The sequence below is a fragment of the Melanaphis sacchari genome, unplaced genomic scaffold (assembly GCF_002803265.2).
Source record: "Melanaphis sacchari strain LSU unplaced genomic scaffold, SCAv2.0 Contig23_pilon_pilon, whole genome shotgun sequence".
Classification (NCBI taxonomy): Eukaryota; Metazoa; Arthropoda; class Insecta; order Hemiptera; family Aphididae; genus Melanaphis; species Melanaphis sacchari.
The window spans coordinates 3944959-3972943 of NW_020271114.1; the positions used below are offsets into that span (position 1 = coordinate 3944959).

A 27985-nucleotide genomic window follows, 5' to 3' on the forward strand; every position below is an offset into this window, starting at 1 on the left:
TGTAAAGTTTAAGTTTTGTATCCGTCATATCCCGATCGTTGATTATTATTCATAATATCGTCCTTCTTCGGGGGCCTACATGGCCTAGTATGCGACATAATAAATGTGCGCGTCAACGAGCGGTCAGTTATATTTGATATTAGTGTGACATTTTAAAAATATCATAATGATAGAAGTAATTTATATATTTTTTCCCTAATAATGTACGTGGTGGGCGAGATGAGTGAATACAGCGCCTGGGATTTTTAACGATTTTGATCATTAGGCTCCGGAGTTATTATTATATTTACACAATAATTTTATACATTTATCATACGCAATAATGGCCTTTAAAATTGTATATTATTATAACAGTTAATTTAATAATAATAATAATAATAATAATAATATGATGATGATATTGATAAAAATAGAAAACACTTTGATAATTAATATTATAATGGTATTATAATACAATAAATTATTATGATCGCCCGTGACAATAAAAATATTACTGTACGCTATAACGTTTAAATATTTTAAATTGAAAAAAATTATATCTTAATAGGTAGTTAATTTTTTTTTTTTAATTTTTATCAATTTTTATAATTATATATTTAAAAATTATTTTAATGCATTAATTATACTTTTGGTATTGAAATAATTATTTTATATATCATATTATTATATGATATATCATATTATTATATATATACACACGCGTACTGTACGTATATAGTATATTATATATATATATATATACATATATACGTACAAATGTACGAGTATTACTGGTAACAAAATATTATGTATAAACGTAAAATATATAAATCTTTAATAATAATAATAATAATAATAATAATAATTTTATAAATTATAATAGATTACAATAATAATGAAATAAATACCACCGTTTTTCAAAACATTTAAGAGCGTTCGTCTATCTGTACTTGTGTGTGAACGTGTGTGTGAAAGTGGTGTCTAAGGATATTTAATTTTAACGAGTTCTAACGTAATATTGTCAGAGGGTTGTGTAACCGAGGTAGCGGTTTGGGTGGTAAAACGGTAGTGTGTGTTTTTTGCGCCTTTCTGTGTGTGTGGATGGGTGTGTGAATATGTGTACGTGTGCGTGCGCGAGTGTGCTTGCGTTTAAGTGAAGTGCCGTTTCTTGTGCAGCGCCAAATGGTCGGACCTAGAGAAACATCGCTCGCAGTGGCGACACTTGAATGGTTTGGCGCCAGTGTGCTTGCGGTAATGGCGGGTCAGCTCATCCGACCGGGCAAAGCTCCAGCCACAACCAATCCATTCGCATTTGTACGGCTTTTCGCCTGCAAACGGAAATAAATATAAATATTAATAATAATATAATACAAAATATTAAGTAAAACAAACATGATGAATTATTATTAACTATTATTATTATTATTTAAAAAAATGCATGTTATACGTTAAGGCTTGATGCACAAACACACGTTATAAAAATAATAATAACGATGTATACCCGTATGCACTATGATGAATATGCATTCCTGTTATTGTTTAAATATATATATATATATTTAAAAAATTAATTAAGCCACGGAAACTATGACCATTAACTATGGGATTTTTTTTGTTACGATAGAGTGTAGTGTGGCAGATTTTGGAACACGTGTTCGCATATGTAGGAAATGGATTTGTCGCTAAAAACTCTGGTGGTCACTCACCCGTGAGTTACTGATGCCGGGCGGTACTTGAACGAAGTACCATTAGGTGACTGCGTCAAAACACTACGCCTGGCCTGGAAAAAAGTGAAACTAACCAATACCTATATATTTTATCTCGTGGAATTTCATTACAGTTAACAGAGTCACTTAAAATGTTAAAAACAAATGATGAATCATTAAGTTTGCATCCGGAGGAGAGTGCAAAACTGTATATAATTTTAAAATGTTTTAAAATTGAGTTTCATATAATAATCTACAATACGTTACAATCGAACATTTAAAATAATTAACAATATAAAGTTTTTATGCATTGAATATTTTATTAATAATCTTAACATAACTCTAGTGATAATCATACAATCAGGCAAACCAATCACAAATAATTGAATATTAGCGTTTAAATGTATTAGTATACGATGCCTATGGTTTAAAATTCATACATTTCAATGCGTAATGTTTATCGTGGTTGAATTTGTTAACTAATTAAAACGTATTTCAATTGTAAGTTTTAATTTATTTTAAAATGTAAATAAAAATAAAATCAAACAATATGAACCACAAAACTATTACGAACTTTGTTAATATTTTTTTTTTTTTTATGTCAATTCAATATAATTATACTACGATAAGATAATATTATAATATTACATATCAATATATACGTATGATATTTTTATATCACGTTTTCTGTACGGTCTAACTTATGGCGACAGAGGAGACAATGATTAGTTTTTTTTTAACCTCGAGTCACAATGCCATCCACGTGAAATATACACAATAACTGTTTAGAATTATTACTTTTTTTTTTTTCATTTTATTATTTTTAAACTCTTGCTCCTATTATTTTACTCACGCTTTAGCACGTTTTTGACGAGGGAAATTATGGAGTATTGTTTTATGCGACTATGCTGCACGTGAGCTTATTCTGAAGTCATCCAGCGGCAAAAAAATAAACCCATCAATTATACACACATACAAAATGTAAGTTATAAAAAATAATTAAAAGAAAAAAATTAATTTTCTTCTAAATTATTTTAGGGAAATATTTTATTTTATTTTAATAGTTTAATTCGAATAAGACATGTTTTATAAAGTATGGTGTAAAAATAACAAAAATATAAAAGTTTAAGTTAAAAATTAATTGCAGAAAATAAGTTGATAGAGTAATAAGAGTTACAAAAATAAAAAAAATTGTCATCCGCTCAAAATCATCTGACTAAGGTAATAATACAGTATCTCGTCGCATTTCGGTTCATTTGGAAATCCCAGACGAACGACCGCATTATACGTATAATACTTCTATAACAAACCGAACAGCACAGCATTACGAACGCTTCTGGCTCTTCCACTACGACTGCTTCAATATACTACATTTAATAATATTGTACTCGTGGAGTGAAAGCTCTTGGAGGTCTCAGCTGGTCAATCAGTTATAATGTCCGAAACATTGTATTAAATATTATTATACGTTTTCCAGGGAAAGTGCCTGCGCCACACGGCGAAAACGAAGGGAAAGAAAACAATATGATATATGAATCGTAATAATAATCGGGTGCAGAGTAGTTTAAGCATGACAACACGCACACGCGTGCGCCAAATATAATGACCGCGACACAATAATAATAATAATAATGAGGGAGCCACCGAAATCGATAGAAATTGCATTGTTTTAATGGTGGTTCGTTCGCACGTTCAACGAGATAATATTATTAACGCTGAAAGAAAAACTGACGATTACAGTGTATAAATATACGTTATACTATACACTAGTGTGCATCCCAAACGACTGTTTTAATTATACAAAAGGGTTCGAGTCATATTTATTTTTTTATTTCCGTGATGGTTTATAATATTCCAGTAGAGTTTTTGTATTGTATGCATTAATAATATGCAATACCAAAGCAAACAAAGTGGTAAGTTTATGAAAAAAAAAAAAACTTCAGTTCGTTAAACAAGTCACTATTGGTGATAAAAGAACAAATAATATTATATTTAACTCTAAAAGTTAATACGGAGAAAATAATTGTTAACTTACTTCATAATAAAAAGTCAGTTAATTTTTTATTTCAATATTAACCAAAATCACATAGCACTAGTTGTGCTACAAAAGTTTTTTATTTCAAATTATCAAACTATTTTGTTAAATAATATTTAATCATTCCCAATTTTTCTTCCTACAGTACTCTGTAGTGATTCATGTAAATTATATGTCAACTAAATTAAACTATAAATATATTTATTTGTTTAAAATCATTGTCTACAACGTGATAATATTATATAATAGATTTTATTCATTTTTAAATGTTAACCACAGTTTTAACTTAATATATTACTAATTTAATGTAACTGAAAAAGTAATCTTCGACTATGAATATTTGATCTAGATCAATATTACCGTCGTAAGAAGCCATGTTTACCCAAAATTTAAGATTTTCTTTAAAGTCTACAATTTCGTTATCGTCTTTAACCTGAACTTTATTAATGATTAAATTAAGTGGAATAATATGGTTTTTAATTCAGGCACAATTTAGAAATATTTTTTAGATATATTTTAATATTATGGTACATACCAAAATATAATTTATATGTCAATTGAATTATTGAAGCAACACGACTGTAATATGATACAAATTCAATTTTTAACAATAATAATAACAACAATCGTTATTATTATTATTATTTGTAGCTATATCCTCGTGAGAATTTCGTCGAGAGTACAAGTTTAAGCAAAACTTAAGTTTTAATTTGTTTTTATACCAACAATGACGACGATAATATTAAACACATTTAAATGTCTCAAGTTTCTCGCTTGTTCCATTTATTACGTTATATTTTGGTATACGCTCAAAATGTTGTTGCTGTTGAAGGTGATTAATAAATTAAATTGAAACATTATTTATAATTCTTTAAAAATATAATGCAATGTCAAAAAAGATAAAATGACAACATTTTTTTTTTTTTTTTAATTGTTTTTCCAAAAATGTTATATATTATTGGTGGAAATAATATTATAAAAATGTATTCATATTTTATACTGTAGGTAAAATTTAGTGATTCGTGTTTCTATATAATTTTTAAGAACCCCAAAAACATTTTATTATTATGTTATAAACACTGTGTAATTTAATAAATATCACTTCCTTGATTACAGCATTCATAATTATAATTAATAATATGAGGTTTTTATTTAAATATATTGAATGAAAATCAATGTTATTACATAAAGATTCTCAAATTAGATTAATTTATATTCAAAATGTTAACACGGGATTTTTATATTAAATTCAAACCTTACACGTTTGAAATATGCGTTCAAAAGTTTTCCCATTATAACTTTTTAGATTTAAACTGTCCGAATAATGCTAGACAACAGATGCCAACAGTCTCCTGCGGAGTCTGATGTTCACACAGCGGCGCAGTCAGCAAATTATATTTTCAAACAAATTTCGATAATTCTCATTGAATTATTAAATAAAGTATCGCTATTTCACGTTTTTTCCATATCATGTAGAAACATGATGCGATGCTAAACGAAAAGCGATCGTGTATATCACTGCATAATATACTAACTCACTCGGACATGTTTTGACAGCTATGGGAGTTCACAACGCAACTTTTAATTAAATTAATCTTGACAATGACCTAATACCTAATTATTAATACGCAATTTATTGTTAACCCGTTGGAACAAAATCATTTTTTTTTTTCAAAATACTTATGGTTTAAAAATTAACTATTCTCAACTTTGAAAATGTTTTTATGTTATAAATTATTCATATGTTCATTACGTTTATAAATTGTTAAACGTAGTTTATTTGTTAACATATTTTACATTTTTTTTAGACTGAGAGAGTTATTGGTTTTTCTGTGCAATTTGTTTTTTACTCCTGAAAATATTATTTTTTTTCTTTTCGGAGTAGTAAAATATTTCAAAATTTTATAAATCTCTTGAAATTAAACAAATAAAGTACTTTTATTAGAAGGGTAATTTTTTGATTTTTTTCGGTAAATTTTAAAAATTTACTAAGAACAAAGTGAAAATTAAGCAATGAAAATAATATGCATTGTATGATCATTATTTCTACCATAATAGATAATTTTAATTTTTTTAATATTGAAAATTATGAAAGCCATGAAAACAGTTAAGTCATTGTTGTTGTTTTTTTTTTTTTTTTATTATTAAAATTTATGATCGACGCGATTTTCTGCTAATATGGTATTTTTAAATATATTTCGAAATAATATCTTGATATTTTTTTTAACAAAAGTACTACATCAATGGAAATCTTGACTTACATGCACCAACAACCGTTTTTACTGTATCTAAAGACGGGTAACGTTTATTCGAAAACTATACTATTTATGAGAATATACAAAAAGTTTTGGCGATGATCAATAATTATACAACCATCGTCAGAGATAAAAATAAAATCTCCCACCTTTGCCGCGTTTTGACATCATGTACGTTTTATACCTCTGTAGTTAGGTAGTAAATTACTATATGTAGGCGCATTATATTATTATTATTATTATTTTATGCGCAAAGAACCGTTACACCATGACACGATACTAACGTCCCCAGTGACCAAGATCAAGGAAAAGAAAAAAAGGTCGACAGTACACGCGCTTATTATACGCACGCGGCCTTTTCAGCGACCAAATAACAACTCGACCACGAAATCCTAGAGAGAATTGTGCTCAGTCACACGCCGTCGCCAGTAATTTGAGTCTAACGCTCTTCTCAAAATCGATACAATATTATTATGTTATATATTGTATATACTGTTACAATAAACGAGCATGTCTCTGAATGAATTGTTATCAAAATCCATACAGCTCATAGATTCGTATAAAATGAAAAAATATATTAAATGAAACAATATTAATAATAGTTTATGATAAACTATTATAACTACACCGTAATTGCATTTTTTTAATTTTCGTAGGCCATGAACAACGTAAAGGTAACAGCGTTGTACCAAAATTACTTATCTGAGATTCAGTACCACAATTATGTATTATTTTTTAAATGTTTATTCATAACTACTAAGTTTGTACGCGATCCCTTGTGTAATAACGTCGATCATATCGAGTAAGTTGTTTTGCCGTCGTATTATAATAATACAGTTATGAAATTGATTATAAAATTGTTTATAGCAGATTTTACAGATAAATGAATACATTTTTAAATAACTATTCTGCTTTCATTACAATATTACAATTTTAAAACCATAGAATAAGTATACGTAGTTGTTATGAATGGTCTTAAATTAATGCTGGAAAGCTAAAAATGCAATGTTATAATGACGAAATCCTAAAAATGTTGAACTAAATTTTCATCAACTATAACCTATTTAATAATTATTTCGATAGTTGTATGCCACAACTGATAAATAGTATATATTTTTGTGCAATTTATTGACGTGTAGTGACTGAGGTATAAGAATTTATAAAAAAACTGAGTTGATTTTATTTTTATTTTGTTTTATTAGTTTATAATATTGAAATACGAGTTAATAAACAATATATTTTCTAATCTAATTTAGTCAAGACGTATTTTGTTAAGATAAATATAATATAACCATTCAGTCCAATACTTGTATTGGATATTTTGTTTTACGCGTAAGAAAATACATATATGATGGCATACGTATCTAGTATCTATGTTTGATGTAATCTTTTATGTTTTAGTAAGTAACGTCAATTTTTTTTAAATTATAATTTCGCTTAAACTAAGATACACCGCGTACATAGATTTTGCAATGCTACAAAATAACAAATGATTAATTTAGCATGCAATTATGACGACATCGCAGTTGCGGAAATTTTAATTCGACATAAAATTTACATAATGCTATTAACGATAACAAACTTAAAGCAAAAGAATGATCTAAAATATCAGGCATGAAGTGAGCCGATCAAATAAAATCTTCATACTAGTGTAGAATAATATCATTCGTTATGTATCATAGTATACGGCCGTTAAAACTCTCAGAAAAAATTATCGAACCAGGATGAATAACAAAAATACACCCTATGCGAGTGTTTTACCTATCTTTTAATTTTCTTCCGTCATATCGTTCCACCCGTTTACTACACATAACTGCAGCGTCCGCATTCGATGAGGGCAAAAGCAGAGGAGAGTGCCATAATTTGGAATGCAAGAAAGCGCGTCTGTCGACTGTCTACAGCGAAACGTGATCTGTTTTTGAACATTATAGGGTAGACTTAAAGCACCTCCGAAACGGCAGCAGTGGCAAATAATATATGGGGAATTTCGGCAATTTGTCATAGTGCGTTAAATCCACTGACGCCGATTCGTTAAAGGATCATTTGGGGCGTGAGCAGTGTAGTTACAGAAAATGATCGTACAGTAATAATAATTTTGATGTTGATACATATACGTTTGGTGTGAATATTACAAGAATACAATATAGGCACGCGCGTGGAGTGGTTTTTTTGGGAAAATCAAGACCCTCAAAAACGAGAAACTAGCGATATAACACGTGCATATTATTAAGATGCAAAACATTATTTATCACTGCCGGCAACTTCGAAATCCTATTAATATAGTTTAAGCTCTTTTAACGAAAACCTCATGTAGTAAGAGTGTTGTTATATTAACATAAATTACATTTAGACTGCGTTAAGCTAATTCTCGTACGTCCCTCATCCTTTCTAGTAGCTTCCACAAACTCCTACCCTTCGCCCAAACACGAGTCGCGAAATTTCCGTACAGAAGTCATAATATTATGTCGATTTGAATATAAAAAGAACAAAATATGTATTATATAATATTATTATTACAGCTGCGGCAGCTGCAGGCGACTCGCAAAATTCGAGTGAAATTACTAAACAAAGTTTAATGTTTCCATCGCGTCGACCACACATCATATATACGTATACGCAATATGCACTACATATATTATAAAGTAACTGATAATAATATATGTACGCATCGTAAGTATATATACGTATATATATATATATGTATGTATATATATTATAGGAGATCGTAACAACATGAGCTACTGCTATAGCAACGTTACGACAGCCCATCAATCACCGTCGACGGAAAACAAGTTCTGAAGATTTTTTTGCCCTTCCACGACGTCATATACCCCCTCCCACATTACCGCTTCGAATGTCGTCGCCCATTAATTACCGTTTCGTCACGCGATGCGATGGGACGAACGCGGTGCGAAAAAGGGATTTATAATTACCGGTGGCAACGGCCTATAAAATACTCGGCTATGGTAAAAATACGTACACTATATTATAAAGACGAACGGAAAACCCCGCAGAGTATGCGTAATTTTAAGGAGTGTTTAGGGGAGACGACAGGATGCGCTCGTTTATAGAGAAACCGCAGACGTCGGGTTTATATTATATTATTATTACCATATTATAATATCGTGTCGCATATAAAAGACGACCTACGGTGACACGATGGAGACGAGACGCGTGCGTGATATTGCTGAAGCTTAGGCGGCTTCACGTTTTAATTTCGTCGTTTATAAGTGCTACCTCCAATATCATCTCTACCATGTCCATTCCACTACCGATAAAGAGAGGTAACGGTTAGATATACTCTAACTAAAACCGTTTAGAGTAAACTCGACAACCGTTTCCCCACATAAAAGGGTAGTGAGTCGCAATGCGCACGCTATTGAGTCTAAAACTTGTCCACATAATGTGAGTTTTATGACGTAGATAATATTATTTTAATACACTTACGTTTAGCCAACTACCGTTCAAATAAACTATTATTATATTATATTATGTACACCTCAACGATGAAGACGTGATGTCATACCGACCTTAGTATCTAGGTTAACGTTCTACGAAAGTCCATAAGAAAACAGTTATGTAACAATCACGATCCCAGCTATATAGTAATAAAGTATAGTCAAAAATGTTCATTTAATTATTCGAAGATAATGCAAGCTTAAATACGAACAAGTAGAATACAACTTAAATATCAATCGAATTTGTATTGAATAGACATGTAGAATATCTACATGATAATTGTTTATGATTTGTAAGAGAATACCAAACTAATCGCTCAAATGAGTTAAAATCTGTCAAGCAATGTGTATTCCGTATAAAATTTTAAAAAAAAGTCCAAATAATTCTAAAACTATATTTAAAATATTTATGATTAACAAGAATAAATACAGTGAAACCCTTAATAGCGGACACTCCTGGTTACCAAAGTTTCGCTCGCTATTCAAAAGGTGTAAGTTTTATAAATTCATAAAAGATAAATGTTTAAAAGAAAAAAAGAGTTAGAGTTAAATTAATTTTAATGTTTTACAGTGCATTTCTAAATAAATATAAAACAATAAATAAAAAAGAATGCATAAGATCATAAAAACAATTTAAATTTTTTATGGCTAAGTCAGATTTTTTAAAGAGTTCATTATCTTAATATTAGTTAAAGCGCATTTTTCTGCCATTCGTTTTTTCAACATAATTTTTGAATTAAGATTAAAATACCTAGGTTTTGATATTTGGATAACTATTGTTATTATTTAGACTTACACAAAAAATATAAGTATTATATTGTTTGCTTGCTTGCCTCACCATTATGTATATTAATTGTATATTATTATTATTATTTTTTTTTTTTTTATCTTTACATCAAAGTGACATTATTTATTTATTACCATTTGTAAATTTTTTCCAAATAATACGTCCTAAATTAAAACAGATACATGGAATGTTTTTGTTATTTGTCACTTCGTAGATAAAAAAAAAAAAAAAATCGTAAATTTAAGCTTTTACCGTATAATACTCGACGAGTCTTATCAGCACTCTGTACTTTGCCTATGTCGTATGAACTACGTACATTATGCTAGGGCGGTGACAATGAAAAACAAATAACGGCAGATCTCATAAAAATTCTGTCACAACACAAATATAGTAATATTTAATCTACATTTTCTTCTACAAGCGTGTTGCAGGCTGACAACAGCGGATGAGCGAATAAGACTATGTTTCGTTTTAGAGCCGCAATGATTAACATCCGTCAGAAAGTAAAACAAATTAAGTGATATTGAAAACTATAGTTGAATGCCATAAAAAATATCGTGACGAGCGATCCTGTTTGTGTACACCCATCCGATTAAATATAATAATAACATTAATAAAAGAAAATTGAGGGTTTGAGGGAACTATCACGCAAGATATCGGTACAGAAATCGTTTTCGATACGTCCTAGTAAATCAATCCTCGGCAAAAATTCGATTTTTAATACCATAATTACACGTCTATAGATATAAACATAAAACACGGTAAACATAAAATATAAGAATATCATATATTATACTTGTTAATGGTATTATGTCACACTGTCACCGATATTATGCGTTAGGGTGAAAATTGCGTTACTGTAGAGATTTACACGATATTTTGACTGTGTAATAAACGCGTTGGATATGTTGATAACAACAGTATGCTGACAGGAGAAAGGAAAAAAAAGTGATTTTTGGCAAATACAAGGCGTTGTTTCGAGATAAGTAACGAAGAATAGTTCGATACTGTTAAATCGTATATTATGTTTTATTATTATGCCATCGACTAAAAAAAATGTGTTTTACTCGTTTCTAAAACATTATAAAAATTGTTTAAAACCATTTTCATTTTATAATACTTTTATTGTACGGTATAACAGTGTACTGTTTCTTTTGACAATGCGATTGTCTTCAACTTTCGGTCAATAACTCTCTTTATAAAACTTTTCGGTCTCCTTAAATTTGCCACCGGGGTCGTAATCGGACTCTATTCCCGCGAAAAAACTGCGAAATTCTTTTAGATGGCATGCTGAGTTTGTTCAAACAATAATAAAACGAACGCATTTCACCAAGGGCCAAGTAGTTCAAATAAAATTGTTTATTTAGTTGAAATGGACATTTTTCCAAAAATATCTATGTCTCTCAGTCACTCTAAAAAATAATAATGAAAATCTAGAAAATGTATTCTGCTTATAAAATATATAATATATAATACAAAAAATGGACAAAAAAATTATACCATCATCCTTTAAAAGAATTTGCATTATTTATATACATAACAGAGTTTTAATAAAAAAAAAAAATAATCAATTTACTTTTTAAAACATTTCATAAAATATCTTACCATTTGGATAAATTAAAAATAGTGATAGAAATGTTTTGTTATTAGGTAAAATAGTTATTCATAATTTTAATAAACTTTAGAAGGGTTATATCTATAATCTGTAATATAGTGTCAATATTGCTTTTTAAAGTATAGCGAATAACCATATTATTTATCACTCACATAGCCAACGAAGTAATAGTTAGATAAGTTTAGTTTTAATTTTAAAATAATGTTTTTCCTATCTAAAAATACCAAGTATATATTTATAAATGGATATGCATTTGTTGTAATTATCTAAATAATTATTTATTATTTTAAAATCTGAGTTATAGTCAAGAATAAAATAAAACAGACAATTTATATTCGAGTGCTATCATCGTGTTTGAACGTACCCAAATCAAATAAAATATAACATTTTTCTTTCAAAACTAAACACGAATAAACATTTACCATTTTAACGTTGGGAATAATATTACACGTAATAATATGATATAATATAGTATCATACAAAAGAATGATTGATTAATTTGTAATTTATCGAGTCTTGTATGCCGTCCAGTTTCTGTTAAATGTACTTGATGACGACTACAACGACGGGTTTTGTTATACAGTCTTCTGAGTTGAGTATGAAGAGAGAATAAGAATTTCTGAGTTAAACGAATATAAATATTCTGTGTACACGACAATACAAAAAATAATAATAATAACGTAAAACAGGTACGAATGTAACCGCATGCTTTTGCACGTTTGTTTTCGACGGAATTGTTATCGAGTTCGACGCATTGTAACACTATGTAAACCACTCCACGACCATTTACCCACCACTATAACTATCTATTCTGCGATCCCGCACATCCATCATTCTATTCCAATTTCCGGTATACGCTCTTCGGTCACGCGTAATAATAATAATAATAATAATGGTGTATTGCACATTATATGGACTACGGATGAGTCGAATGACGTATACAGCAGATTGTTAGAAAATTTTAATATTGTGTATATTGACTGATAGACATTTTGAAGGAAAAAAATATAGGGGGTTCAAATTCCCAAAACCGTAACATTGTGTTCTATACATAATACACATGTACTTATATATATATATGATTGTAGTGTATGATTCTACGAATTTTCTCTCAAATAATATTAAAATCTACTGATTTCATATTCTTTTTTTCTGATGTTAGGAGATATTTAAGCTAGATACTATTCTCATCTCGAATATTATGTTTAAGTAGGACATAGCGAGTGTGTTGCAGTATTATCCAGGTAACTAGCACCTAACCTAACCACTAACTTAATACCAGCACCATTTGGCAACTGATACATCCACTGTGCCACGCTACGTTTCTTGATATAGTTATACCATTACTCTTTTTCCATAGTTACGCCGTGAACATCGATGACATACCTACATATTATTTTTATTAGATTTTCTTTGAATGTATTATTTTGGGACTTAATTCATATTATACCGTGTACAAAAAGAATTTGTCTCCACCTCATAAACTAAAAAGCACAAATACTGCATACACTATGCACGTGCCTTCAGAAATCTAACATTTTTTGTGACGTTCGGAAAAAATAGTGTGCAAACTTTAGACTTAGATTAAAAATATAAAACATCACCATGACAAAAACCATGTATATCTATATATTTTTTAGAGTTTTTATACATTTATTATAAAACATACCTACCCATACAAGTTTATTTTGACAATTATTACGCATGTGTATACTACACCATGTACCACAATAATACACGATAAAGTGTACCTAATAATAAATAATTGACTGCATCGATCATCGTTTTTTGAATAACAACGCACCGCAATTATTTTAGAGGTGAAACGTGATTTATTTCGTATATGCAACGGAACACTTGTTATTTCTGTTAGGATTTTGAATCTAATATTTAAACGAAAACTACATACAAACACGATATCATCGAAAACGACGATAACAATATGATATAAAATATAATACACATACTCCGTTAAGGCCGACTCAAGTCGTCTGCTTCAATAATAATATTCATCATTGAGTATTGTTCGAAATGGAATATACGATTTCGAGTTACAGTATAAAAACTACTCCGACGCACAGTATCTACACTTAACGAGGTTATAATACGCGTAATATATTTATACATTGAACACAATCGTCTGTTCTACCATAATCTATTATATGATATTAGTATGCAATTAACCATATTATAACCATTCGTCATCGAATCCTACCGCGAGTTCCCGGTACAATGATTTATCAATGAATATTATAAATACTAAATTATTATAACGATTATCATCGTTTTAAGTATTATTATTTATTTCGAAACACTGACACTACACCAATTATAATAATGTCATTGTTATTTTACGTCAATTTGTTACCCACGACTTGGCTTGTGCTAGGCGAAAAATATTACTTTGATATGTATATTCGTTTGATAAAAAAAGCCTGCACGTCTTATTCGAGTGGAGAATACTCATCAAAACACTATGTGAACGAGCATGATAAACTATTTTAATAATTAAACTCATAATATTGTTGAAATGCGATACATATCAAAGGCCGTAATAATAATTTCACGCGGGTCACAGTGTACTCGAATTGCATATCTAAGACGCCGTGTTACAATCGTTGAAAATGTAAAATTTGTTTTTTATTTAAATATTTAATGTTAAAAAATACATTTACTTTTCAACAATGAATTTACATACCATTAAAATAAAAATATTTTAAAAATTCAGAATATTGATCAGCGCCGGTATTGATCTAAAATACAATTTCACCAATAAACTGTCATGTGTAAATAACTCCGAAAATGATAATTATATCATACGATGTTTTAAGCATAAAGCCACGGACCCTTGGAGAATGTAATCACATTCGTTAAATAAACAGCATCGGTTTCGTACAAAAATCTATGGGTTAAGTACGGATCACGTATAGCGTTATACGGTTTATGATACGGAAAGAGGACGCGTGCGGTGCGTCTTATTTTTGTACAAATGTAATGGAGAATATATTATATGCGAAACATAAAGATGAGTACTTTATTCGAGTGAATAAAACGAAAATCACTCGTCGAACGCATTACTTGCAAAGGCGATTAGTATCATGGCGATCAAAAACAGTTCATTGGAGCGTGTATGAATACATTTAAGTATTACTTAACTTTTTATTTTAATATAGTCATGTTATGCCCAAAATTCATATTTTATCAATATAATGTTTATGTTATAACATTTTAAAACAATACAGAAATATAATATAGAATATCAGAACATGATATGATAATATATAGTAAGAACGAAGTAAGTAATTACAAATTAGTTTGGTGGGGAGAACTAAAGTTAGATCATTGTCCATAATAGACATTAGTTTCGTAAAATTTGAATTAAGGATTTTATTTTTAAAGAAATATGATATTAGTAAAGGAGCTGTAAATTGGTCATTGTCAGATGGAACCTTACAACATACCCAAAAGAAAATAGAGACGTGGAATCGATCACACACGAGGGATCATTTTTCATTTACGATGACAATTAGTTAGGCGACTAGATAGTTACAAAACTTGCCTAACAGGTTCACAGTTGTGATGAGAGAATGTTTTGGAACTAATAAAACAAATCATGAAAACTTTTATAGTTTTCTGATTGAATTAAAAACAATAATTGTGATCTACATATCGTAAATATTATGCTGTGATGACAGTATTCGACATTTTACTCCAAACAGCACACGGTATGATATATCACGCTAAACAAACGGATATTATGTACTAATATACGGGTTTATATTGCGGAATAGAGATGATTTGGGGTAGGAGAACGGTTGGCCAAGGCTGATTCTACCGAAGTTTTGCGATAAATTACGTTTCACAGCCCGCCGGTTTCGCCGGTGCGGCCGTCGTATAACATGCCGCACAGTGTCTGCGTACCGAACGCGCGCGAAACCAGCCCGGCTAACACTGTTTGAATATTTTAAAGCCGATCCTAATTATGCCGTGATTTATGACGGTCGCTGCGATCCGACCAAGGACACGCGCAGCACGGTCATATGGTGTACCAAAATGTACGCGCACGACCTGTATATATACACTCGCATATTCGTGTATATGTTTCGGTTTTCATTCCACACCCCTATATCGAACATCCCTAGCTACATAAAACCACCACCACCGACGAAGTCGTATTCGGGGTATAACGAGCCGGCGAGAGGATGACGGCGACAACGAAGATAATAATAATAATAATAATAATAATAGTAGTAGTAGTAGTAGTAATAACACAGCCACCGGACGGCACAGCTTAAGCCTGAGCCGTGCGATGCTGCGAGTGCGGGAGCGGGTGACATATACATTGTGACCGAGGACTTTTGCAGCCGGAAACAATGACAGTGTCGGGTGCCCAGAATGAAAAATGACAGTTGACCGTAGTGGTTCTTCTGTCGTCAATCAAAATGTCACTGGATCCTCCACGCCACCGCCTCCCCGCTCGACATTTCGGGTTGTGGCCGTATATACATATATACGATGCATGATTCCGCATATTCCACCCCCGACGAGATCGTCCTTCCAGCTAGTCACAAGTTTTTGTGTATATATACACGTACACGGCGTGCTTGTCGTGTGTCCTTTAATTAGACTCTCCACGTGGAGGTTAGTCGCGGGGTAAGTTTGAAACGGGATTACGTCGCCCGCTGTCCCACCGCGCGCTCGCTAAAACCTTCCCGGACAGTTCATAACCACAACCACTACTTCCATTGTAGATAAGGGAATGGGAAAGGCGGGTATAAACATATATATATATATATATATATATACATGACTACAACCTCTAACTATAGTGTAAATGTATATACGAGCGGCGGCGGTGGTGCGTTGGTAGATTTTTTCATTAGACCGAGAAAAAGAGTGAGTGAAAAAGAGAAATAATAATAATGAAAACCGAGAACTGAACGAAAAAAATCTATTTACAGCCCCTGAGATTAGGTTAGGTACGATTAAATTACGTACAATTCTTTAGAAAATTATTATTTTGGATTTTTTTTTTAATTTTTATCAACATAATTACGCTCGGGTACCCTGCAGCCAGGCTATTTTAGCCAAACAAATATATTATATTATATACTACACAACTTCAGTGTTATAGTAACCATACTTTTTCAGGATAAAAACTGTAGACGATATTAATATTATATTTTTGTTATGGTACAACGAAAAAAGTAAAAATTCAAAACAACGGATTTTTAAACAGCCAGAAGGATTTTCACTTAAAAATAACTAACTGTCAAACTATTTGATTTGTTACGTTAACCATGTTGTGATATAATGTTCTTTAAACATTTTACCAAATCGATTCAGACAGTTAAAAAAAACAAAGCACTTAATTTTATTCTATTGGTAGAAAAACACTGTGCCAGCTGGGTTTTACACGATTTGTATAAAAAAAAACCGAGTATAAATTTAATATATTAAAGATATATAAAATAATCTGATCAATTTATTTAATGTGACAAATAGTTTGTAGTGAACGAATCGTGATCTCTCGAAAGTACTCAGTGGATTTAATTTTGGGATAACCTAGAAATTTCCAATTTTTCCTTAAGATATAAGTATGACATTCATAACAATGATTATATGAACAGAATTTTAAATATATAAAATATTCATACCTAAGGGGGAAACATATTATAACTGAAATTTGATACAACATTTTTAGGAAAGTAAATTATAATGACACGGCGGATAGATTGGATATTAATCCGAAAAATCTTGATCAATATTTTCTACGTGAATCTTGCCGCACCTGACTGTCCGTTAGCTACGCACAGTAACAGTAATCAAATACTAACGAATATCTGCAGAAATTGAATAATATTATCATAGTTACTGATATACTATTCGATCGGAGTAGTGATCAAAAGTCATACTATATTATTTCAGGTTACATAATATAGTTCCGATATAATAATAATTATAATACCAACACTATTGTATCGTATTTATTACAATAACGAATCACAATCCCGATATCTACCGCATTATAGAATAATAGTATCATATTATCAAAAAGACTACTATATGTTTTGTGGATCGATCCAATTTAAACTTATGTTAGCTAAGGAAATTCTAGCCATATCCAAACCGACAACGTATAGCGATACTACAATATTAATTATGATAACGAATTAGAATACATCGTTCTAATAATACCACACACGCTTATTCGTAGTATTATTGATATTACTATCATTATTATTATTATTATTATTATTATTACTAACGTTATTATTGTTACACACGATTATATATGTATAGACTAGTCGTCTTGGAAGACGTCCAAAAAAACTGCAATGCTATAGCGTTTGCAAAGGGTTCGATACCGCTCAACCCTTTCGCAGAAATATTCTACGCACTCATTTCAAAGGAAAGACGCAGGAGGTGTGAAAGGGAAATGTAAAGAGTGAGAGAGAGAGTTTGGAACGGAGCCGCCGCCGTGACGTAAAACGATTAAACTCAATACAAATGCGTATCCAGTTTTCCGGTAAGCGCGATACGTGTAGGTATATAATGTTATAATAACAACAACAGCACAAAAGGCTACGTTCACCTATAATATAATTTACGCACATATATATATTGTATATAAATAAAGGCCGTTGATGGAAGTTCCTCCCTCTAACCCTTTCTACCACACTCTACGAACGTATGAAACACTATAATATTATAATACATACACACGCATGTATACCTCTTTGTACGCCTACCTAATATGCATTATGATTTCGGCATCGAGTACGATTATTTAGCGCATATGCACATCGATAAATAAACCGGAATATATATACGGAAACATGGGCCAGTGATTAATTAATTTTACTAATGTGCGCGGCGGTTACACTGCGATCCGAGAATCAGTTTTGGCAACGATCCAACGATGATAAAGAATTCGTTTGCCAATAATTATAATATACCTACCTAACTATAAAAGTATATACTGTATAGTATAATTTTATCCATTATGTATAGGTAGACGAAGTGAACAACACCTTTTTTTATGTACAATCGAAAACTATATTCTCGAAAACTTAGATGTTTACGAAGTTATGAGTAGTTAATATTATGCTTAAATTGAGATATAGACGACAACATTGAAAATTGTAATATGATTTATAATAAATGGATATGATTATTAATTACCGACTGGTCAGTGATATTAAGACGAGTTATCAAAGTTAGTGGTCAATACATATTTATAATAGGTATTGTATTAAAATATATTACATATATTTGACTTAATTAGTAATTATTCTTAGTTATTATATATACCTAACTTTAAAACAATGTATACTCGTCCAATTTTCAAATTCAGTACTTAAAATTATTCAAAACTTCTATCAGCTTAACAGTTCGTAAATAAAATTTAAAAAATGAGTTGATAAAGTTTTATAACATATTACAACCGAGGTCTATATATCGAATGTAATATCCATCTCTCTCCGAGTAGTTATCAATTTATTATTGAACGGTATACGTGTAATTATATGATGCACTGATATTGTACATATGTTATTCTGTATAATTTGGTTAAATATAAGCATGATAATACGTCATTATAATGTGTGTTTAAATTTTGATAATATGTTGATTATATATTTACGAGCTCATGGTTTTCGGATCCCGTCTACCTACGGTAACGGCGATGGCGCCAAAAACTTCTCAGTTAGTAATAAGGCGAAAGTCATCATCATAATAATATGTCGTTCACCTACTTAACTAATAATAATATAACATGCTATAGTCATTTTCTTTATTAAAACGTCCATAAACCCGTTTGAGATAACTCAAAAATGACTTTCAATAAATACATCTATGTGATCTTGTGTGATATATTAGTCAAAAATAAGTATCTACATTTCTTGGAGAAGCACATCAAACTAATCAAAAATTCGACGAACACATTTAGCTGTTTACGTAACAAGATCTTGAAATGTCATAATATAGTGTTATATCGTAGAGAGGAGGTGGTTGGATAACCACAATCATAATTTCAAACATTTGTAGCTCACTTAATGCGGTGACAGCAACCGTTCACTGTACATAGACTGTTTAAAGGAAAAATGGTTATGCTCTTGATGAATAGATAATAACAATTTAAAAAATTGTCAAGTCTTAGTAAATAGGCTAGGGGAAAAATCGTCCATGGCGAATTATATTATGCATATAATATTTTTAAAGAATAATAAGATCATATATTATAGTACATACGCACGCGTCGTTGAATCGCGTGCGGTGGCAATGGCGATGACATGTATTCCGACAACGCGACACAAATACTGCCACCGACGCCGCAGAGACGTCCGTTCATCGATTCGCGTGCTGCGCGCTCGCCCCCACAGCGGAAGTTTCGCGTGTAGACGGTTTAAACCGCAATAGCATTTTAGAACGTTTCACCCTCCTTCCACTACTACCTCCGTAAACCATCGGTATTTCGTACCGATATAAAATAGTTCTACGTCAGAAACATTTCCGATAAAATGGCAAAAAAAAATAAAGGACGAAATAAAATCTACACACGACAACTCTATTAACGAAGACGGAAAAATAACTAAGAGTTATTGTCATAATATGAAGAAAACATTGAATTAAATATATCTCATACTATTTACATTTTATTAAATGTCCCGTAGATTGTTCGCATTCGGTAAAAAATAAAATATAAAAATAAAAAACGGTGTATCGAAACGTCAACTGCAAAGTTACTTTAAATTTGATGCACTTATACGAGTATAAACTCATTGCTAATTTAATACTTATATACTTAATTGCTGAATCAACATTTTTTTCGTGACTAATCAACATTAAATTATCATTGAAGCGTTTAGTAAAAAAAATAATTCTCTGTAGTGACATAATATAATAATATTACACATTGTGGAAATTTCAGAACGATACTCATAACTTACGAGCTTGCGTATAACATATTATATAATACAATTATGATTTTAAAAAAAATATAAAAATATATTATCGTAAAAACCAGTTTTTGCACAAAACGTTTTAGACGTATAGATACTTGAATTATGTACTTAATGGGGTTTATGTATCAAGTGGTCAAATAGAATTTATGTTAGGCACACTCGAGTTCGAATTTAGTATTATTAACTATAACAAAACGGTATAAAGTGATAGTAACACAACAGTAAAGTATATAGTTTGAAAAAAATGAGGAAAAATAAAATACAACTAACAGGAGATTGGTTTATAAAATTGCCACATACGGTATACATGTGTACGGGCGAAAAATCTCGGTAAATTAAACTAAAGTGAATTTGTAAACATCCATATAACAATGAGGACAACGAGCGTGTAGAATAAACTTCGGGCCGGTAAAGATAATCCTAAGCCTTGTTCGGGCAAACAATGAAATGTACATTAAATGTATTTTTGTTTTTGCAAGGAACGTCTTTAAATGGGCCGTAGACAGATTTTGAAAACAAGGGTCTTGACATTAATTTAATCGACTAAGCCCCACGTATTCCAACTTTATATTCAGAAATGAGTAGTATACTATATAATATTATAGTTTCTCTCCCCAAAAGTATCTGTCATCCGTTGTTAAATTATGTAAAAATAACGCTTCGAAAATAATAATAATAACAAGCAAATTTAAATAATTCTTGTATCACAAAGATAAATATTCATCGATTAACAATTCTGAAACGTCTTCAAGTTCCGTAATCCAATTAAGAGATGACGACAGTATTAGTGCGCATTAACACAATATATAACTATATTCTCTTACAATTTTTGTCTTTATGGATTTTAAAAAAAAAAATATTTATTTTAAATGGTATAATTAACACGAAAATTTGAACGAAAAAATGTGTCACAGTAGGAAGTATTCAACAGTAATAACTATAGAGGCTTTTGCAACTTTTCGATATTATTATTTATTTCACGTAAGCTGAAAATTTATTGCACACGAGGTATAACTCCTATAGGAATCTTCAAGTGAATTACCAAGGAAATCATAAACTCCACAACATCTCCCGGGATCATCAAATTCTGAAACAGTCAAACTCATTTTGTGTTCTTGCAAGTGTATATGCACTCATATTTTTTCTTTTTAATACATACATTAAAATTGTACATTTTATGATACATCCCGGGAATGTAGCAGCTGAAGTATAAAGGGCACGCAAGAGTTATAAAAACAAATATAAAACGTGCAACAATAACTATAAAAATAATAAATACAATCGGAAGTCGAAAACTGAAGACATTTAAAATATCAACAATAATACGCATATCAGCTATGTACCTACCTATGAAGCATGGAATCTCTTTAAGGCTTAGACGATTTATGATATAATTATTATTCATGGATAAGACCTACACTAAAATTTAAAACTGTACTAAGAAAAACAAAATTTAATCATTTTTATCCGATTTGTATCAAATAAAACCAATTCATTGTTGTCCAATATCGATAAAAAATACCGATTTTATAATATTTAGTCATCCTAATTAGGATCAGTTAACCGATGTTGTGTACTGGTGTAGTGTGTATAATTTATAACACAATAACCTAACTTAAACTTTAAAGTAGAACTTCATGGATTATACTTGGCCTGTGACCCAAAGCCGGGTCTGTGCATTATATTATTATTATGTGTATACATGCAGTCTATCTTTATAATCGGGCGACGAGTCCGTAAACACCGTAGTTGTATTATAATAATAATATAATGGCGGAGAAACCATTGTTTTCATCACCAGCGTACCTCGAATACCACATTTACTATCACCTTACCACACGCCACTGATATATTTATAATATGTTTTAACTTTAACCACCGTGTTAGATGCTAATTTCGTTTTAATCGACGACATGCGCGCTGTAAAACTCTTCCCGGAGACGAAACCGTATGGAATTAATTATTATAAACGAGCATTACCAGCAGTGATAGTGGCGGATATTGTACGATTATAATGTTATTACCGTTTTGTAATAATTCCGAATTCTGAATTCAGCAAACGCCACGAGCCTAGGTATTTGTGTTAGGATAATACGTAATAGAGTACAAAAGTGTGGGGCTTACACGAAGTTATTATTACATGATATTCAATTTTTTTTTGTACTACCTTCTCAGTTAGTTTTAGTTTTAAGCCATAAATATTAAATTATACATTGCAGCGATGATAAAATATTATACGTATACTCGAAGCTCCAAAAATTTAAAATCCTGTTATCGAAGTAGCGAGGTGACTTATGTCATTTTTGACGCGAAGTCTATAGCGATAATTCAGCGGAAGAACTTTCAAAATGGCATTGAAATTAAATATTTTTTTGTCCCAGTTCGTGAACGTGTCAACGGATATGCCTAAAATCAACCACTATGGTTATGACTCCGCGATAACGATTTCATCTTCTCGTGATCTAGACTCTAGACGATAGTATTATAGCAGCTAAAGTCAACAATTTTGGTTTGAAAATCACCAGACGTTTAGTCTGCAAGCCTTGTATAATACTATATACGTCTGTTTCACACTCGGTGGAGTTTGGATATTTTAATACCATTATAATGATACCACTCTCATCTGAAAAATGCCACTCAATATAAATTCGAAATCAACGATGTAACAAACGGTGGTCGTTAAAACGGATTTGGAGAGTCCTATAGCAGAAGAGCAGTCGATATTTAATTAGAGACCGACTTCTAAAAACCGCGGAATTCGTTTTATCGACGGTGCCGGCGGCTGTACTAGGAAAACTGGAATCCTGAACGAATATCGATCGCAAACTGTATTCACGCTCATATACTATGTTTCGTAAAATCCCGATGTGTAGTGTGTACGTATAGTTTATACGCCCACGTGAGAGAAAGAGTGGAATCGAAAAATTCGCTAGGGATTTCCTTACCGCATCAAATAGTGGTGAGATGGTGAGCGAGCGAGGGTGGGATTTAAATTACAAAGAAAGCGTCCGCTGGGTTTTGCTGCCGCCGCGCCAGAGAGAAATAAATAATAATAATAATAATGAAAACAGTAGAGTGGAAAAATAAAACCTCAACGAAGACTATTGTATCGTATATATATATATATATATTTGTATAAATACTACAGATCCGGTATAATGTAACGGAGGAAATTTATCGGCGACAATGCATTTTCAGATCTGGTAGTTTTCCCCTCACAAAACCTAGCCGATCGCTGTTCACCTTTTTTTTTTGGGGGGGGGGGGGGGGGGCTAAACTAAATTATATACACATGAATGCGCGATACAAATACAAATAAAACTTATATTCACTTATATAATATGTATATATATATTATAAATAGAGACCATCTAATTCGTATGTAAAGAAAAAAATGTATAAACTGCAATTACTCTCGACCGGATTGAAGAAGTCAGCTTAAAAAGGTCATCATCGTCATACATTTATCGTGTGAATTACACACCTCATTCATGACATTCAATCGACAATCGGTATAATAAAATGCCACAGAAAACTCACTATTTTTGGCATTTCGTAGTCGATTCTTTAGAGAATGAAAATAATCAATAATTTTATTCGAAACCCAATACTAATAAACTATTACGTATTTTATGAGACACAGTTATGAGTCGAGCATTTTCAATTTGACTCGTTATAGGTTGTCGAAAAACAAATAAATTGAAACGGTTCGTAAGGCAAATGCGTGGTATACGGTTTTATTGTTAGGTATGAAAGTCATTACAGCGCGTATAATAATTCCGAAATGTATCGTTTCTTGAAACATAGTACTATAAACACATTTTATTAATATGAGTATTAATGTATTTTCTACAGCGGAAGCTATGATGGTTTGAGTATAAATGGTAATTTCACGTTAAGTGATTATATTAGAAATCGGTAAATAGGTTAGTTTTAAATATTTAAACCTGACCCGTAAAAACTACAAAGATTTCTTTGGTCTAACACTAAACCAAAACATATTTCCCACAGTTAATATGAACTGTTAAACTCTTTTTGACTACATACAATTGACTATAATATATTGTAAGTCTCGTGTGAAATCAATAAACAACCGTACGGATAATAACAGTTTTAATAATTATAAGATATTGTGAAATCTAAACAAAATTTACATTATACATAATAAATTTGTACGCGTAAGATCGGTATGGTCGTATTGATAGTCCGGATTTATTACAAACGAAAATTGTACTTCGCAAGGTGAAATTCGAAATGTTCTATAGTTAACCACGAGCAAAAATATCGATGTTCTAATAACATTTGGATCCGTTATAAACGCATATTATGTAACGATTTAATCAAAAATATTTTTATTTCCTTAAACAAAAGAGTTGGCAAAAATGTAATCACTGCGTAAACTAATGACGGCATCAGTCGATTGATTCATATTATAGGTATTTATTACTATTAGTTTTATTAACACGCGTTTCCCATCGAACCGAATACAGCACTGCCGCCCCTCGCTCCCCCCATAAATCGTTTTTAAAAATAAGTAAACACAATATATAATCGTTGTGACTTACCGGTGTGCGTCCTGAGGTGGGCTTTTAAGTGCGAGCTCTTCGTGTACACCTTCTCGCAGCCCGGATACTTGCACTTGTGTATCTTCTTGGCGGCGTCCGGTGACAGGTGTAGCCTCGGGTGGTACGCAACGGATGCAGCCGTGGTGATGGACAACACCGGAGCGTGGACTACGGCGGCAGATACGGCGCCGGTCTCGCGGTGCACGGGCGACGCGGCAATCGTCGTCGGCGCCGCGGCCGCTGTGCCGGCCGCCGCCGTCCGACCGCTGACGGTGACGGTGGTGTTGGTGCTGGCGTTGATGGTGCTGCCGGCCGCAGAACTGACCGTGCTGGCCGGGCAGACGGCGGCTCCAGACGCGGTCGGGGCGACGGTCACCTTCAGCAGACCGGAGGCGGTGGTGGCCACTGGCGTGGAGTGGGTGGACGCGGCCGCGGCCGAAGCGGCCCGACCGGATGTGCCGGCCGTCACGGCGGTAGCCGCGGCCTTGGCGGCTGCGGCGGCGGCTGCGGCCGAGGACAGGAGCGACGCCACCACGGTCGGCGAAACGTCCGTTTCGTCCGGTGGGCTGGGCGGCGGCGTCGCGAATCCGGACCAACACGTCGACGGCGAGCTGCTGTTGGACGTCACGCTGCTCGCACAGTCCAGGCCCACTTCCACCTCCACGCGCGTCGACCACGTCGTCAGCCACGGTGACTCGGACCGCGCGGGTGACGACGAGACCATCGGTTCCTCCTTTAGGTACCGTTCCATCTCGTAACAAGTCTGCAAAATCGTATAGGTATCAATAAAATTATCGTCGTTCGTGTCGGGCGCTCATTAATTTATAATATACTATTAAACCGATGTCGTTGTGTCGTATCGCATACGCGGATCGATATGGATCAATAGTGTTTTTCAACCGGTTTTCAACTCAACAGCCCCTTTCGATTTTCGAAAAATCCATCACGAAAAAAATTCAAATTGTTTAATTAATAGATACTATATTGCCAGTTACACATAAGCAGCTTCACTTGTACCTACACTTTTTCCTAACAAATCCGTTTCACGAAAGTTATCTCGTTTATTGAAATGTGCGAAATGTTTAAATTTTTGTATTCCTTTCATACACATTTTAAATATTAATCGTCTGATGGAAAAAATAAAATAAATAAATCCATACAAAAATAGCACTTTGTTCCGAAGAGTTTTGCAGACAGTGACTTTTATTTAAGTGGTGTACTATAATATTTTGAGTACCTATTTGAATTCCTCGAATTATTAAAGCTACTTCTAAATATTTTCTATTTATATTGCATTTTAATATACAGCTGTTCGGGGAAATCGGAAAATATTCGCAGGACGCGCGTAATCAATGATAATAATTATTTTTGGATGTGTATCAATAAAAAATACGTCACATAGCTAAACTATATAAAACTATGTGTCACGTGAAAGCTTAAGAAATTAAATAATTACAATACCACTGTTGTCTTAATAAACGTTAATGGTGTACTACACAATATTTGAATTTCAATATTGAATTATATTTTATTCGAAATACATTATGTAAAGTGTTAATTATGTGCCAAACCTACAACGTGCATTATAATAACATATTTGTTCTCGTTTCCTTAACTAAACGAAAATATCATATTAAATAAACGAATATACGAAATTATCAGTACCTCACACATATATGTATATTATAATATAATTTAATCCCCTATACATACACTGCGTACATGTGAAATTTAATAGAATAAATTAGCCTTTCCGTAGACGTTTTCTTCTGTGTCACGTCGTACGCGCATATACACCTACATATTCTAGTAGTACGCGTCGTACACAATCCGTTACCTATTACGATTTATAGTCTTCTTGGTGTACACATAATATTATAATATATTATACACGTGTACACCCGTACATCTTAACGACGTGAACGCAAAAATTGAACTTTAAAAAAAAAAAGAAAAAAAGAATGTTCGGATCGAGCACGTTCTTTATAACAGAACAAATATACGTATAATAATACTTATTGTATTGTTTTATTAAAGTTCAAATAAAACAAATAATAGTAAAAAAAAAAAATGAGGATTGTAAGCATAACATATATTATACAGATATACCATTAACGCGGTGATACATAAAAAAATGTTTAATGTAATTATTATTTACATTCCATTAAGTTTGTGTACGCTGCACTGTTTAAGTAATATATTATGCGCCTACATATTATATATATATATATATAGTTTTTTAACATTTAAGTGCATTTATACTTACTCGGAAGTAAAAAAAAACACATCAGGACAGAAAAAAAACACATTCTATTTATAGCTCAACGTACATAGATACACACCAGGTATATAATTATTCTGTTGTGTTTAAAGTCAAAATTCGTAATAATAATTATAACAATTACCATATTATTAATTATAAAATACACGCAGATGTAATATATGTATAATACAATATTAAACAAGTGTATACAAAACAGTTTCGGTTAATTATTGGAACATAAAAATGAAAAATGTAGTTTACTTAATATGCATATTCCACATTTTATTTTCAAGTCTTGTATTTTATTATTCTCAACTATAATCGCATGAGTCAACAATCATATTATTGTCAATGAA

At 31.7% G+C, this 27985-nt stretch overlaps 1 protein-coding gene across 1 annotated transcript in view; it reads right to left on the reverse strand.

Annotated features, from left to right (window-relative positions):
* Positions 1-840: 840 nt before the first annotated feature.
* Positions 841-27985, reverse strand: part of LOC112594605 (Krueppel-like factor 6) — a 203122-nt gene continuing 175977 nt past the window's right edge. The window contains exons 3-4 of the mRNA XM_025339486.1: positions 25367-26129; positions 841-1307 (exon numbers count right to left, since the gene is read on the reverse strand). Coding sequence (XP_025195271.1) covers positions 1129-1307; positions 25367-26129 — 942 coding nt within the window. The 3' untranslated portion in view covers positions 841-1128. The remainder of the gene's footprint in view (positions 1308-25366; positions 26130-27985) is intronic.